Below are 17578 nucleotides of genomic sequence, written 5' to 3'. Positions count from 1 at the left end.
TCCCTCTGGCATTCCCTCCACACTATCCCAGACACTCCCTCTGGCATTCCCTCCGGACTCTCCCAGACACTCCCTCCGGTCTCTCCCAGACACTCCCTCTGGCACTCCCTCCAGACTTTCCCAGACACTCCCTCCGGACTTTCCCAGACACTCCCTCCGGACTCTCCCATGCACTCCCTCTGGGACTCCCTCTGGGACTCCCTCCGGATTCTCCCAGAAACTCCCTCTGGCAGAACCTCTGGCAACATCTCTGACTCGCCCGGACACTCTCTCTTGCACTCTCTCTGGCACTCTCTCTGGCACTCTTTCTGCCACTCTTTCTGCCACTCCTTCTGGCTCTCTTTCTGGCACTCTCTCTGAAACTCCCTCTGGCACTCTCCCAGACACTCCCTCCGGACTCTCCAAGACACTCCCTCTGGCACTCCCTCCTGACTCTCCCAGACACTCCCTCTGGCACTCCCTCCGGACTCTGCCAGACACTCCATCAGGCACTCCCTGCGGACTCTCCTAGACACTCGCTCTGGCACTCCCTCCGGACTCTCCTAGACACTCCCTCTGGCATTCCCTGCGGACTCACCCAGAAACTCTCTCTGGAACCCCCTCCTGATTCTCCCAAACACTCGGTCTGGCACTCCCTCCGGACTCTCCCAGACACTCCCTCTGGCATTCCCTCCGGACTCTCGCAGACACTCCCTCCGGGACTCCCAGACACTCCCTCTGGTAATCCCTCCGGACTCTCCCAGACACTACCTTCGGCCTCTCCCAGACACTCCCTCTGGCACTCCCTCCAGACATTCCCAGACACTCCCTCCGGACTCTCTCAGACACTCCCTCTGGCACTCCCTCCGGACTCTCCCAGAAACTCCCTCTGGCACTCCCTCTGGACTCTCCCAGACACTCCCTCTGGCACTCCCTCCGGATTCTCCTAGACACTCCCTCCGGATTCTCCCAGAAACTCCCTCTGGCACTTCCTCCGGACTCTCCCAGACACTCCCTCTGGCATTCCCTCCGGACTCTCCCAGACACTCCCTTTGGCACTCCTTCCGGACTCTCCCAGACACTCCCTCGAGCACTCCCGCCGAACTCTCCCAGACACTCCCTCTGGCACTCCCTCCGGACTCTCCCAGAAACTCCCTCTGGCCCTCCCTCCGGACTCTCCCAGACACTCCCTCTGGCACTCCCTCCGGACTCTCCCAGACACTCCCTCTGGCACCCTCCGGACTCTCCTAGACACTCGCTATGGGACTCCCTCCGGATTCACCCAGACACTCCCTCTGGCACTCCCTCCGGACTCTCCCAGACACTCCCTCTGGCACTCCCTCCGGACTCTCCCAGACACTCCCTCTTTCATTCCCTGCGGACTTTCCCAGAAACACCCTCTGGTACTCCCTCCGGTCTCTCCCAGACACTCCCTCTGGCACACTCCGGACTCTCCTAGACACTCGCTATGGGACTCCCTCCGGATTCACCCACACACTCCCTCTGGCACTCCCTCCGGACTCTCCCAGACACTCCCTCTGGCACTCCCTCCGGACTCTCCCAGAAACTCCCTCTGGCACTCCCTCCGGACTCTCCCAGACACTCCCTCTGGCACTCCCTCCGGACTCTCCCAGACACTCCCTCTGGCACACTCCGGACTCTCCTAGACACTCGCTATGGGACTCCCTCCGGATTCACCCACACACTCCCTCTGGCACTCCCTCCGGACTCTCCCAGACACTCCCTCTGGCACTCCCTCCGGACTCTCCCAGACACTCCCTCTTTCATTCCCTGCGGACTTTCCCAGAAACACCCTCTGGTACTCCCTCCGGTCTCTCCCAGACACTCCCTCTGGCACTCCCTCCGGACTCTCCCAGACACTCCCTCTGGCATCCTCCGGATTCTCACGGACACCCGCTCTGGCACTCCCTCCGGACTCTGCCAGACACTCCCTCTGGGCCTTCCTCCGGACTCTCCCAGACACTCCCTCTGGCACCCTCCGGACTCTCCCAGACACTCCCTCTGGTACTCCCTCCAGACTCTCCCAGACACTCCCTCTGGCATTCCCTCCAGACTTTCCCAGACACTCCCTCCGGACTCTCCCATACACTCCCTCTGGGACTCCCTCCGGATTCTCCCAGAAACTCCCTCTGGCACTCCCTCCGGACTCTCCCAGACACTACCTCTGGCATTCCCTTCTGACTCTCCCAGGCACTCCCTCTTTGCCTCCCTCCGGATTCTCCCATAAACTCCCTCTGGCACTCCCTCCGGACTCTCCCGACATTCCTTCTGCCACTCCCTCTGGACTATCCCAGACACTCCCTCTGGCACTCCTTCTGATACTCCCTTTGACACTTTCTGACTCCCTCCGAGGCTCTGCCAGACTCTCTGACGTTCTCTCTGACTCTTTGGTAATCTCTATGGCACTCTCTCTGATATTCTGCCTGACTCATTCTGACCCTCTCCGTCACTCTGTCTCTCCGGCACTCTCTCTGACACCCTCTGGCATTATCTGGCACTCTTGCTGGCACTCTCTCGGACTCTCTGACCTATCTCTGGGACTCTTTCTGGGACTCTCACTGGCACTTTCTCGGGCACTCTCTTTGACTACACAATCTCGGGTCAGAGCGGGTTTCACTTTGAGCACGCGTCAAGTGTAAACTCCAGTCCCATAACTCTCTCTCTCTTTCTAAATCGCTCAGTAACACACTGACATACTTTGGCTATCTCTGTTCCTCTCTCTTTCACTCTCGCTGGTAATAGCTCTCATTAGCTCTGGCTCTCTCTCTCACTCTCCTGACACACTCCCGGATATTCACTCTGGCTCTCACTCTGGCATTCTCTCCAGCATTCTCTCCTGGTAATTGATCTGGCAATAGCTCCGGCATTACCTCTGGCAACAGCTCTGACTCGCCCGGACACTCTCTCTGGCACTTTTTCTGGCACACTCTCTGAAACTCCCTCTGGCACTCTTTCTGCCACTCTTTCTGGCTCTCTCTCAGGCACTCCCTCTGGCACTCTGGCACTCTCTGGCACTCCCGCTGGCACTCACTCTGGCACTCTCTCTGGCACTCTCTCTAGCACTCTCTCTGGCACTCTCTCTGGCACTCCCTCTGGCACTCTCTCTGGCACTCTCTCTGGAACTCTCTCTGGCACTCCCTCTGGCACTCTCTCTGGCACTCTCTCTGGCACTCCCTCCGATACACACTCTGGCACTCTTTCTGCCACTCTTTCTGCCTCTCTCTCTGGCACTCTCTCTGGCACTCCCTCTGGCACTCTCTCTGGCACTCTCTCTGGCACTCGCTCTGGTACTCTCTCTGGCACTCGCTCTGGCACTCGCTCTGGCACTCTCTCTGGCACTCTCTCTGGAACTGTCTGGCACTCTCTCTGGCACTCTCTCTGGCACTCTCTCTGGCACTCGCTCTGGCACTCTCTCTGGCACTCTCTTTTGCACTCTCTCTGAAACTCTCTCTGGCACTCTCTCTGAAACTCTGGCATGTCTCTGGCACTCTCCCAGCCACTCTCTCTGGCACTTTCTCTGACACTCTCTCCTGACATTCTGTCATCAAATCATAGAATCCTTACAATGTAGAAGGATTCTCTTTTTGTCTCTGTCTAACTCGCTCAATAACACTCTGGCTCTCTTTGGCTATCTGTGATACTCTGATCTATTACAGGCACTCTCTGACTCTTACTCTCTCTGGCGCTCTCCAACTTTATCTTTGGCTGTCTCTGGCATGTTTTCTGACACTCTCTCTGACTTTCTTTCTGACACGCTTCTTGACTCTCTGGCACTCTCTTTGACTCTCTCTGAGTCTCTTTGATCCTTTCCAAATATCTCTGGCTCTTCCTGGCTCTTTCCTGATCTTTCTGTCTCTAGTTCTCAGGCTCAACTGCTGCTTTTATATGTTGTCTTCTCGTGCCGTCTTCCTCAGGCAGATTCTCTCTGTCTCTCCAAGGTGGAGACAAGTGAGCTGAGAGGATGGCAGAGCATTTTTGGACTGTGACATGAGGCTGCTCTGAATGTTGCATTCTGACACATGTTTTGTATTCCTCCCTGTAGGTTTGCAGATTGTGCTGAAGTCCATCATAAAAGCAATGGTCCCCCTTCTCCAGATCGGCCTGCTCCTCTTCTTCGCCATCCTCATGTTTGCCATCATCGGCCTGGAGTTCTACTACGGCAAGCTGCACCTCACCTGCTACACCAATAATACTGGTGAGTGCCATCAGGAGTGCCCTTGACCAATCACAGACCAGGAGAGCCCTCGACCAATTACAAAGCAGGAGAGCCCTTAACCAATCACAAACCTTGACCAAACATAAACCAGGATTGCCCTCAGCCAGTTACAAAACAGGACCCGTGTCAAACAGTAACTGTGAGGTCCCATAACCAATCACAGACCAGGATGGCTGATAACCAATCACAAACCAAAATAGTTCTTCGGCCAGTCACAAATCAGGATGGCACTCAACCAATCACAAATAGGGATAATCTTTGGATTTTTCCCAGAGTAGGAAGGGCAGATGTATGTGAGCAGATATAAACCAGGTTAAAATGGAGATGTACCAGGGATGGAGCAAAGTAAATGTAACCTTGCAAGGGTGAGGAGTGAGCAGTAATGATATGCAGAAGTGGGTGAGGGTGCAGTTTGGAGGGGTTTTGAGGTTGTAAATAGATATATACAATTGATTTATGGGAAGTTAACAGTCACACAGCACACTCTCATTATTGGACGACTCTTTCCAGACTTGAAATGTTAGCTTCCTTCACTCTCCACAGATGCTGTCAGACCTGCTGAGAATGTCCAGCATTTTCTGGTTTTGTTTCAGATTCCAGCATCGCAAGAATTTTCTTTTATTTTCGCATTCATTATTTCTTATTCTCTCCCTGACCTGACATTCAATCCACCCTTTTTCATTCACCCACCTTCTCATTCCTTCTGCTACCGCTTTCACGTTCCTGAAATTTCATTGGTTAAGAAGTCACCATGTTGGCGGTCCCATTCACTAAGGTCTCAACTGTACTGTTTTTCCTCACTGTTATTTTCAGATTGCGAAACATGCTTTGGGCTGATGGGTGCAGGGAATGTTGTGTTCTGTGACCTTGCCTTTGCAACGATTCATACAGAACGGATGGTGACTTAACTAGAATGATGATTTATTGATTTACACGTGGTAAGGTAACAATCAGAATGCTATACAGACTAGGTTACTGTTTGAAATGCATAGACTCTCCTGGAACTACCCCTATGTGCAACTGTCCTGGTGTACATCTTACACTCTGCTGAGAGCTGGATGTCACATGACTGATGTCTGACGCCACCTGCTGTTGGAGGTCACACTGCTAATATGTATACAATAATAATAATAATAACCTTTATTAGTGTCACAAGTAGGCTTACATTAACACTGCAATGAAGTTACTGTGAAAAGCCCCTAGTCGCCACATTCCGTCGCCTCTTCGGGTACGCAGAAGGAGAATTCAGAATGTCCAAGTTACCTAACAGCATGTGTTTCGAGACTTGTGGAAGGAAACCGGAGCCCTTCGTTCACCCGGAGGAAACCCACTCAGACACGGGGAGAACGTGCAAACTCCATACAGACAGTGACCCAAGCTGGGAATTGAACCTGGGACCCTGGAGCTGTGAAGCAATGGTGCTACCCACTGTGCTGCTGCCCTGCCCAATATTATTCACAGGCATATCACCACATCCCCCTTCTTTTGGAGATGTTGATCTTTATATACAACCATGATTGGTATCATTCCTTTACACATGTGGGTTATGTAAAACAGATTTAACTCATGCATCCAAAGACATGATCTGCCTGATAGGTGTGAGTCCCTTGTGCACAGGTCACTGTGCCTCCCTTACAAGATCACCCCGCTGATCGTCTGGGCACTTGTCAGCTTTTTTGAAGACTGGTTTTCATGCCTGTTTTTTGCTCCTTATCCTTTCGACGCAATGCTTTTTTGACGGGATGTATTCTTGTTGGCCACATCTGCGTCACCAGCTTCTTCTTTTTCTATGTCCTTACACGGTGGTCTTTGTTGCTGCTATATCATTGTGCATTCTCTGGCTTGTCAGCCACAGTATCAATGTCTTCTCTCTTGGTGTCATCAATGGGACTCATGGCCTCTCCCATTCTCCTTCTCTTCCTCTTTTTTGTTTGGATTATTATTTTGTGACTGATTGTGTGAGTTATCCTCTTTTTGGGTTTGGTAACCCCGTCTTGCTACTGGTCTACACCATGGGAGCAGCAATGTGTGTATCATCAGTTGGGACTTTTCGTGCCAGCGTGTGTCCGAGGGACTGTGTGGTCACGACCACGTCTGTGCCTTCAGTGGGTGGTTACAGAGTCTCGAACTCTGATGCCTAGGTTGGAGCCACATCTATAACATTGGGTGCTGACCCTTCATTACGTGTTTGAGCTCCGTGTGATGGCACCTCATCACACAAAATCACAATATATGTGTTCTCTGGTCTTGATGAACCAAGGGATGGCTCCTCCTGGTCTTGCAATATTATGTACGCATCATCCGTCGTCATAGAACTACATACTGATATAGGTATCATCTCCTCGTATCATCGTTCAGTGGGGTGGCCTCGAGCATCGGGGAGTCAACTACTGGAACCATTTCAGAGGCCTGAGACGATTCACCATATCCCTCTGGAGCCAGTTTCTCCAAAATTGGTATTATGTCTTCCGTTATTAGTTTATTCGAACACTGTTCCTCCGAGGTGTCAGCTACTGCAATTTCACTTTCCATGTTGGCATGCGCCATCTTAACCTTCACACTTCTTGGTGTCCTGCATAGCCTGGGCGTCCCTTGTGACCACCTCGTCATTCCCGACAAACCACTGGATCAGCGCTTCACAGGCATCTTCAACTAGTTTGCCATCACTCCCATGAAACAACCTCACCAGCATTTCATAGCCGTATTCCTCTGGTTCATCTTCTGAGTCTTTACTTTCTGCATCGTCTTCATGGTCTTCGTATATGTCATCGTAATACTCATCATCAGAGTCAGAATCAACTGCAAGGATTATGTAAAATACAACAGTGCACACGGAATTCTGTGTTCGCGCAGGAGGCAGCCAGTTTCTAAGTCAGCATTGAGTTTTGCTGCAGAATTTTTATTTAACATTCCATGCTGTGGAACTTCAGGTGGACTGAAGAAGATGAAGAATGAGTCGTTTGGTACAGTTTTCATAACTGTTTTGCGGGTACTCCGATCCTTATGCTTTGGCTTTGTTTTAATAATTTTCAGTGTGACATTATTTCCTTTCTTCCAGTCGATCTGGCAGCCTGTGCATCCCGTGATTTCTGATTCATCAAAGAATGAAGATTCAAGCTTGTCAGGCCGCGATTCCAGCTGGTATACTTTCGTAATTACCTCATTTGTAAAATACTCATTAGGCTTGAACTTAAACTCCAGAGTGAAGCTCATTGGCTGTTCACGCTCTGAACAGTTAACATTCCCATCTTGTAGATGCTTTAATATTGGCTCATCATGCTCCTGTATCATGCCACAGAGGATATAAACCTTCTTGAAGACTGCTAAGCAGAAGTCTAGAATACCCTTTGGCTCTTCCGTCTCTTCATCTGATTTGTCATCGTTGAGATTTGTAAAATTAGGCTGGCCACACGCTGTCTGGAACGGACAGTCACTCAACTAAGTTCAGGACCTCACATGCATCCGTTCCTATGATGGACCCACTTTTCATGTCCACAATGAAAAATAGTAACATCTACGTTGTGGCGTGCACGCTTAACTCAAGCTCACATTTCACCCAATGTCTCGATCTTCTTACTGTATCGGCAGTCTTGGTTGATCGATAACTTCCGGCTGCACGTTCAGCCTGTGCAATGTGGACCAACTGAGGAGGTTAGCCCCTCATTTCCATGTCGAGGTCGCATTTTACCAATGTGTCGTTCATTCACACTAAAGTTTTCCATCTGGTTTCAATGGTTTCAGGTTTGTCCTTGCAAACGTCGTGATTTTTTGAAATTACTTCTTCACTTTTATTGGTCGGACTCTTCTGGTCCTTGGTTGAAATGAGATCAATGAAGAACTGTTTGTTCGGAAGCATCTCATAAATCACGTTAACTGATCTTATTTGGTCCACAGTAGGACATGAAAAATGTTGCTTCGGGCACCGCTGGTCCTTTTCCTTCGGCCATTTCCCTCCTGAAGGATTTCAGCCCTTCATTAAGCAGCCATGGCCCCAAGTCTGAATGGAATGATCCTGAACCCCTATTCCCACAAGGACTGGCAGAAAAGAGTCCGCACTTGGTTTAACCAGCCAGCCAGAAAAGTCCGCAGGCACGGTTGGCTAAAGCACGTCACGTCGCTCCACGTCCAGTTGCTGGCCCCCTTCGACCAGTTGTTAGGTGTCCCACTGACAGATATCACACCAAAGTATGTGCTGGACAAGGCTTCAGCCTGGAGGAGCTAAAGGCTGCAGGCATTAACAGGAGGGTGGTGCATACTATTGGCATTGCTGTTGATCACTGATGGCGCAACAAGTCAACTGAATCTATTCAGTGATTCAGTATAATGAAGGAATATCGCTCCAAGTTAATCATCTTCCCAAGAAAGGCTTCAACGCCGAAGAAGGGAGGTTCTTCTGCTGAAGAAATTAAGGTAGCAACTCAGCTAGGACCTGTCATGCCAAACAAGAATATATACAAAAGCGAGAAGGCCCGGGTGATCTCTGAGGATGAGAAGAATTTTAAGGGCTTTGCAAGTCTCCATAAGGCTCGTGCAAATACACGTTTGTTTGGAATCCGTGCTAAGAGAGCAAAGGAAGTAGCAGAGCATGACGTTGAGAAGAAGTAAAATATAAAACATCTGGAACATCTGCAATAAATAACCAATACATTTTTTAAAAAAAGAAATACGTTGTGTCGCAAAAAGATTTGTACGGCCACATCTGGAATATACTTTTCCATATGCTGGTCATTGCCGTGGGCCATGTCGGTTGCCACATTTCTGGCGTAAGTTGGCGGCTCCTGTCAGCCACTTAAAATGGCTGCCTTCACTGAGACCACGTTTCTCATTGACCTGCTTCATGTAGCTATATGCATCACTGTATATACACAAGGGGTTAATGTAAATACACTACAACTAAGTAACCACTAGAGTGAGCACCAGAGATGTGTGTGTATACACGCCGCACAGCGAGTACTGAATGACTCCGTTGTGGGAGCACAGATCGACTCCACAGAGAGAACACTGCACAACTCCACACAGAGAGCGATGAAAGACTCCACACAGATAATGATGCAAGCCTCCACAGAGGGCTCGTAGATAGACTCCAAAATGGAAGCAACTAAAGACTTCAGAGCGAAATCCGTGCATGAACAAGACCATGAAGGTCTATCAACCTTATCTGAGCAACCAGAAACAGACTATGAAAGTCTACCAAGCTCACATAATCAACAAGAAGACAATGTAAGTCTACCCACTGTATGTGAGACAAGTGACGAAGAAATCACAGTTCCCATACAAGATGGGCAAGATCACACCGAGACTGACAGATCTCAGCTCGCCTGTACAAAAGAACTTGACAATCAAAGCACAACCACACATGAGTCTAATGAGACCACATCAATTGAAATCTCATCTATCAAATCCACCACAAATGACTGATGTTGGCAAGATCAATGCACCATCAGATCATTCTCACAATCCACAAGAGGAAACGCTCAATGAACAAAGAACAAAGAACAGTACAGCACAGGAACAGGCCCTTCGGCCCTCCAAGCCCGTGCCGACCATGCTGCCGACTAAACTGCAATCTTCTACACTTCCTGGGTCCGTATCCCTCTATTCCCTTCTTATTCATGTATTTATCAAGATGCCCCTTAAATGTCACTATCGTCCCTACTTCCACCACCTCCTCCGGCAGCGAGTTCCAGGCACCCACTCCCCTCTGTGTAAAAAACTTGCCTCGTACATCTACTCTAAACCGTGCCCCTCGCACCTTAAACCTATGCCCCCTAGTAATTGACACCTCTACCTTGGGGAAAACCCTCTGACTATCCACTCTGTCTATGCCCCTCATAATTTTATAGACCTCTATCAGGTCGCCCCTCAACCTCCATTGTTCCAGTTGAGAACAAACCGAGTTTATTCAACTGCTCCTCATAGCGAATGCCCTCCATACCAGGCAACATCCTGGTAAATCTCTTCTGCACCCTCTCTAAATCCTCCACATCCTTCTGGTAGTGTGGCAACCAGAATTGAACACTATACTCCAAGTGTGGCCCAACTAAGGTTCTATATAGCTGCAACATGACTTGCCAATTCTTATACTCAATGCCCCGGCCGATGAAGGCAAGCATGCCGTATGCCTTCTTGACTACCTTCTCCACCTGTGTTGCCCCTTTCAGTCTCCAAACGATCTAAATCCTACTGTATCCTCTGACAGTCCTCATCGCTATCCGCAATTCCACCTACCTTTGTGTCGTCTGCAAACTTACTAATCAGACCAGTTACATTTTCCTCTAAATCATTTAGATACTACGAACAGCAAAGGTCCCAGCACTGATCCCTGCGGAACACCACTAGTCACAGTCCTCCAATTAGAAAAGCACCCTTCCATTGCTACTCTCTGCCTTCTATGACCTAGCCAGTTATGTATCTACCTTGCCAGCTCACCCCTGATCCCATGTGACTTCACCTTTTGTACCAGTCTACCATGAGGGTCCTTGTCAAAGGCCTTACTGAAGTCCATATCGACAACATCCATTGCCCTACCTGCATCAATCATCTTTGTGACCTCTTCGAAAAACTCTATCAAGTTAGTGAGACACGACCTCCCCTTCACAAAACCATGCTGCCTCTCACTAATACGACCATTTGCTTCCAAATGGGAGTAGATCCTGTCTCGAAGAATTCTCTCCAGTAGTTTCCCTACCACTGATGTAAGGCTCACGGGCCTGTAGTTCCCTGGATTATCCTTACTCCCCTTCTTAAACAAAGAAACAACATTGTCTATTCTCCAGTCCTCCGGGACATCACCTGAAGATAGTGAGGATCCAAAGATTTTTGTCAAGGCCTCAGCAATTTCCTCTCTAGCCTCCTTCATTATTCTGGGGTAGATCCCATCAGGCCCTGAATATGTTTCAAGACGCCCAACACCTCGTCTTTTTGGATCTCAATGTGACCCAGGCTATCTACACATCCTTCTCCAGACTCAACATCCACCAATTCCTTCTCTTTGGTGAATACTGATGCAAAGTATTCATTTAGTACCTCGCCCATTTCCTCTGGATCCACACATAGATTCCCTTGCCTATCCTTCAGTGGGCCAACCCTTTCCCTGGCTACCCTCTTGCTTTTTATGTACGTGTAAACATCAGATACCACAAAGGACACTGACACCAATAAATTTGAGAATGACTCAAATTACCCACATGGAACAGTCATTGAACGCAACAAGAACAACAAAAACCACAAGAAGCACAACAGAAACAACAACAGCAACAACAAAAACAACAAGAAGCACAACAACCACAAAAACTACAAGCACAACAACACTGAGCTAAATTGCTGGCTTTTAAAGCAGACCAAGCAGGCCAGCAGCACGGTTCGATTCCTGTATCAGCCTCCCTGGACAGGCGCTGGAATGTGGCGACTAGGGGCTTTTCACAGTAACTTCATTTGAAGCCTACTCGTGACAATAAGCGATTTTCATTTTCATTTCAAAAACTACAAGAACAACAACAAAAACACCAACAAGAAGCATAACAAAGACACAACAAGCACAACAGAAACAACAAGAACAACAACAAAAACAACAAAAATAGAAACAACAAGCACAACAAAAACAACAAGTACGACAACGAAAACAACAAAGACAGAAACGACAGAAACAACAACAAAGAAACAACGACCTTCACAACATGGTGCAACTCTGCACATGAAGGACAATGCAACAGCACTCCCAAACAATGACAAGACTACAAACACACCATTGCATGTCAACGTTTGCTCCGGAACAAACAAGCACACCAGCTTTCAAGGCAGATGACACACAAAATCGATATGACAAGCACAGAAACAGTCCACATCAGTCAACATCAGTGGTTTGACCATTCGAACATCTTGTGATGATTTGTTGCAAACTTAAAAACAAGAACACTGATGACATTAACAAAGAAATTTTAATATCAATATCATCACGTCAACAACAGACAAAAAAAACTCAACCAAACAAATTCATAAAGTTTGGACTCATACATTTTTTAAATTAAGATTGGACTCATAAATATTAATTGGCTTTGTATAATCATCAATATCATCACAACTTGTTTATCTACCTGTTTAATACAATTTTCTTTAACAAAGTACAGAAAATATGTAAAAAGAAGAAAGTGGGGATGTAGTGATATGCATCACTGTATATACACAAGGGGTTAATGTAAATCCACTACAACTAAGTAACCACTAGAGGGAGCACCATAGATGTATATATAGACACACAGGAAGTCAACACACTCTTCACAGGAACAGCAGCTGGTGAGCAGGACACAGACAGGCAGCTCAGATGTAACATAGTATGAGCGCTGGAGAGAGAACGAACTCATACAAATACAGCATCTACTTCAACTGTGAGACTACAAGCTTTATTCAGGCACAAGGAATAATACGGGTCAAAGTGCTGATGGCGCTGGAGTTGTTAATAGTTAAATTCTTCATCCGGTCGTCTGGCTCAATAAAATGAGAGATGGATTTGTAGGTATAGTATCATTTAATAATAACCAACTTGCAAGGCTGGCTTACTCGTAGGACCTCATAACACACACACAGCCGTCTTCTGGGAGCCAGGAGCAAGAGAGACCAAGGACAAAAGGATCTCTGCAGATATATTCAAAATCACATTAAGATTCACATATAAGCTTCCCATTGGTCATTCTATACACCTCCTGACCTGGCCATATATCCTGATTGGCTCACTTTTCATTTCTCAATCCTGGGCCCTTGTTACCCAGCATCCTTTTCACCATTCTCTCCATGAGGCTACCCTCCCCTTTTCTAGCCAGGCTTTGCTGAATTCCTTTGTCCTTTGTCTGTGAGCTCACTACCATCGGCCCTATTATCTATACTATTTTAACTAATAATCCTATTTTATATCACATTCATTTGTTCAATTCCTCAGAGTCTTCTTCTATTTTGGCTGGCGCCAAAATGTTTCAAAGTGAGTGCACGGATTTGCTGTGCAGCCAACTCACTCATATGACAAATCTTAATCACGTTTTCCAATTTCAGGTCTTCCTCCTGTAACAATCTTTCACAGAGCTTATCATTTGACATGCCAACTACTATTTGGCTGCATATCATTGATGATTTTAGATCACTCAAATTGCAGGACTGGACCTTCAGCCTCAAGTCTGAAAAATATATCTTTTAAATGTTTCATTCTTTTCGGAGAGCAATGCCGATTAATCACCTCATTGTATCTCTTGCTTTTCTCTTCGCTGTCAAAAGCAAAGATATTGTAGGTTTCAATTGCTTGTCAAGTTCCCACCATGAGCGGCATCGCAATGCGCCTTTCGCCTACTGTGCCTGCAGGCCAAGGGCTGAAACACGGAGCTTAAACTGCTGTTTGAAAATGCGCCAGCTTTTGTCCACATTACCTGAGATTTGAAGCTGGTGCGGTGCCTTTAAACCTTCCATCTCGAACTTCAACGTTGTTTGTTACGTTGAGTCGCCAATGGCCGTATTTCACCAGGTCGGTGGAAGAATCTTCTCTTTTTCGTTCTTCGGACGATTTCACTTTGTCTTTTCTGCTGTTACCTTCAAATCATCAACACTCCTGGAACCATGTTGTGTTCTGTGACCTTGTCTTTGCAATGATTTATACAGAACGGATGGTGACTTAACTAGAATGATGTTTTATTGAATTACCCGTGATAAGGTAACAATCAGAATGCTATCCAGACTAGGTCACTGTTTGAATTACATAGACTCTCCTGGAACTACCCCTATGTGCAACTGTCCTGGTGTGCATCTTACACTCTGCTGAGAGCTGGATATCACATGACGATGTCTGATGCCATCTGCAAGTTGTACGTCACTCTGCTAAGTGTATACAATTCACAGGCAAATCACCACAGGGAAGTGTGTGGCTAACTGGGGACACACCGTGAAATGTTTCCTTCCTGCCAAATGCCTGCCGCCTCAGAAGAATTTGAATGGTTTTAAATAAGCAATCTGTATGCCTAATCGTCAATGAACCCATTCGGTGGTTAGCAGACCTTGTACTCTGGTGATTTGAACATGTCATGCAAGCTGATGCTCCCAGTGCAGTTCTGAGGGAGCGCTGCACTGGCGGAGGTGTTGGATATCGGTTGAGATGTTCAGCCAAGGTCTTGTCTGCTCTTTTGAGTGGATGGAGTGGCTACCATAGTTATCCTGAGGAAGGACAAGGCTATTTTTCATAACGCCCAGAGCTACTCTGTACCAGCATCAAATCGAGGATCATGTAGTCATCGGACTTTTGTTTGTGGGATTTTGCTGTGATTTAATTGGTTGCCTCCTTTGTGACAGTGCAGCAGTCACTACATTTCAAAGTATTACATTGGGTGTAAAAACTTTTTGAGGCACCCTAAGGTTATGAATGGCACGATAGAAATATTAGCCATGAAAAATGCTCATTATGAACCTCTTGTCTTTGCGATTCACCCTGACAGCTGCAGAACCACTGGAGTTACAATTCCCCTGCGGCACTCGGGAACCGGCTCGACGCTGTCCAAACGGCACAGTGTGTCAGTACTGGATCGGACCCAACGCTGGCATCACCCAGTTCGACAACATTCTGTTCGCACTCCTCACCGTCTTCCAGTGCATCACCATGGAGGGATGGACCACAATCCTATACAATGTAAGTTTGTGACAAACTGAGGGGAGAGTAAATGGAGGTGTTCAAAAGCAGGAAAGGTTTTGAGAGAGTAAAATAAGGAGAAAATCTTTCCAATGATGGGCGGGGCGGGCGAGGGTGAGTAACCAGGGGGACACACAGATTGAAGGGAGCAGAATGAAGTTGTTCTGATCTGCAGTGTGCTAGCTGAAGCAGGTTCAGTTCTACCTTTCAAATGGGAATGGACAAGCACAAAGGGGAAAAGAAATACAGGACAGGAAAGTAGAACTATCTCTCGGTGCCAGTGCAGGCACAATTGTCCAATTGGCCTCTTTCTGTGCTCTATCATTCAATGGTTCCATATCCTGTTCTCATGACCACTGCCTGAGAGTCAGCAGCTAACTTTCCCCACCAACCCCAACCCATTCGCCCCAGGTGTCAACCGGCTACCTCAGAATATTGGCACCTCATTTTCTCAACTCATTTGTCAGGTTGACACAAAACAAATATCAGACTTTCAATTTGCTCAATCTGACAGGTACAAATCCCTTTCCAGTTCCCTGCACTGCATAGGGGTTCCTTAACGGCACTTGCTTTCCAGTACTGATGGATTGTCGCATTGTCAAAGGGCCAGTACTGAGGGAGTGCCACACTCTCAGAGGGCCAGTACTGAGGGTGTGCTGCACTGTTGCAGGGTCAATACTGAGGGTGTGTTGCACTGTCTGCTTTTCAATTATCTGTTAACGTGCTGCCACGACATAATTTCAAAGAACAGCAGGAGAGTTCTGCCCATTGTCCTGGCCAATAATTTTCTCTGAACCAACATCACTCAAACAGATCATCTGATCAGTATTGCATTGTGGGTGCTTACTGTGTGTACAAGTTAATATTACATAGTTGTGACAGACACTTGTGTGCTGTATTGGTTTTGATACTCTTTGGGAAGATGTGAGGTGGTGGAAGGTGCTATTTAAATTCACCTTTATTCTGTTTTCTGGATGAATATAAGACAGAGTAAATGATGGAGCAATAAACTGACGAAGTTTGTTAGTATCTGGATGATTGACATGACTAGTTGAACACCTCTGCAGAACATTCAGGGTGGTAGCTGCAGTGTGTTAATATAATGAAGTTGTTTAACAGGGCACTTTTCATTTTCCAAGTTGTGCCCATTGATTAAGGGTTGTTTTCGTAATGATGTCCCTACTCACTGTCGCCCCCTCGCAGGCCCCCCCTCCCCCCCATGGCCTCACTAACCTAAAATGTCCATCTAGAAAATCTTGCCTGATCATACAAACTGAAGCTGTGATCCTGCAGTAATGCTGTTAATTTATCTAATTGCTAACTCTTGTTTCTTAATTCTGGCCAAATGTGTCATTCACATTATATTTACACATCTACATCTCACTCGGGCAGCTGATTACTGCCACACGTCAGGTTTTGAGTGTCTATGAAGTCTGCCAGCCTATCGACCGAGCATTTAACACCAGTGACTGCTCATTGAAATAACATTTGATCCCTCACTTTGGAATTTGATCCATCTCACCTTATGTTTTTTTTTCTCCTTTCAGCTAGTTTAACCTCATCAACACAAGTTGTAAAATCTACATGTACACAAGAACCAAACATCTTCATTTTGACTGCATCACTATTTGTGTTTGCAATCAGAATTTTTAGCATTTCATTCTTTTCTGTTTAGCTAACTCCACTTTTCACATCGTACAGAGTATCACTGAACTCTCCCAAACAATTGTCTCTCGCCTAACGTGTGAGGAGAATATCTTAAAGTGATGACTGCTGCTCTCTTAACTAGTTCCAAACAGATTGAATTATCATCTAAAACTGCACAAAGAATTGAGGGATTATTTTTTCACCTCTGGGTGCCCTGAGCAACCTGTGGCCAATGAAGCAGCATAAGAGGTGCTGGCTCCAGGTTCCCCTGGTAACCTGCAGCAAATGGAGTGAGCAAATTGAGAGGCTGTTCAGGTAACCATGGTAACTTGCAGCCAATAAGCCAACGGAACTGAGAGCTTTACTTTGGTATCCTCTGTTTTGTGACATTGGTAATATCTCTCTAGATAGCCATTCGCCCTGTGGAACATTATTCTGGGAGAGACCATGGCCATTCAATTAGATTCCGAGTTACTGATATCTTAACTCCCTGATTTCCACTACTCGTGGAAAGAAATGCTTACTGATATCACCTCTGAATTCCCTAGCTCCAATTTTAAGATCATGTCCCTTTAGACAGTGGAACAGCAATGACAGGAGTTTTTGGGGGTTATTCGGGAGGGACAGCAGAAATTCATCCCAAGGAGGAGGAAACATGCTAAGGGCAGGACAAGGCACCCATGGTTGACGAGGGAAGTCAAGGACAGCATAAAAGCAAAAGAAAAAGCATACAAAGTGGCGAGGATTAGTGGGAAGCCAGAGGATTGGGAATCATTTAAAAGCGAGTAGAGGACAACTAAAAAAGCAATAATGGCAGAGAAGATGAAATATGAGTGAAGTTAGCTAGTAATATAAAAGAAGATAGGAAGAGTTTTGTTCGATATACAAAAGGTAAGAGAGGCAAAAATAGACATTGGACCACTGGGAAACGTGGCTGGAGAAGTAATAATAAGAAACAAAGAAATGGCATATGAACTAAATAGTTACTTTGCATCAGTCTTCACGGTGGAAGACACCAGTGGGATGCCAGAGCTCCAGGGAGCAGAGGTGAGTGCAGT

The 17578-nt window shown here is 47.0% G+C and overlaps 1 protein-coding gene and 1 pseudogene across 1 annotated transcript in view; both read left to right on the top strand.

The window, feature by feature from the left end:
• LOC119964246 (probable voltage-dependent R-type calcium channel subunit alpha-1E) overlaps positions 1-17578 on the top strand; it is a 1062240-nt gene that overhangs the window by 550858 nt on the left and 493804 nt on the right. Inside the window, exons 6-7 of the mRNA XM_038793526.1 lie at positions 4043-4195; positions 14683-14873. Of these exons, the coding sequence (XP_038649454.1) occupies positions 4043-4195; positions 14683-14873 (344 nt within the window). The remainder of the gene's footprint in view (positions 1-4042; positions 4196-14682; positions 14874-17578) is intronic.
• Positions 8162-8821, top strand: LOC119964999 (annotated as a pseudogene).

The sequence above is a fragment of the Scyliorhinus canicula genome, chromosome 4 (genome assembly GCF_902713615.1).
Source record: "Scyliorhinus canicula chromosome 4, sScyCan1.1, whole genome shotgun sequence".
Taxonomy (NCBI): Eukaryota; Metazoa; Chordata; class Chondrichthyes; order Carcharhiniformes; family Scyliorhinidae; genus Scyliorhinus; species Scyliorhinus canicula.
This window is presented reverse-complemented; position numbering and strand designations above follow the sequence as displayed.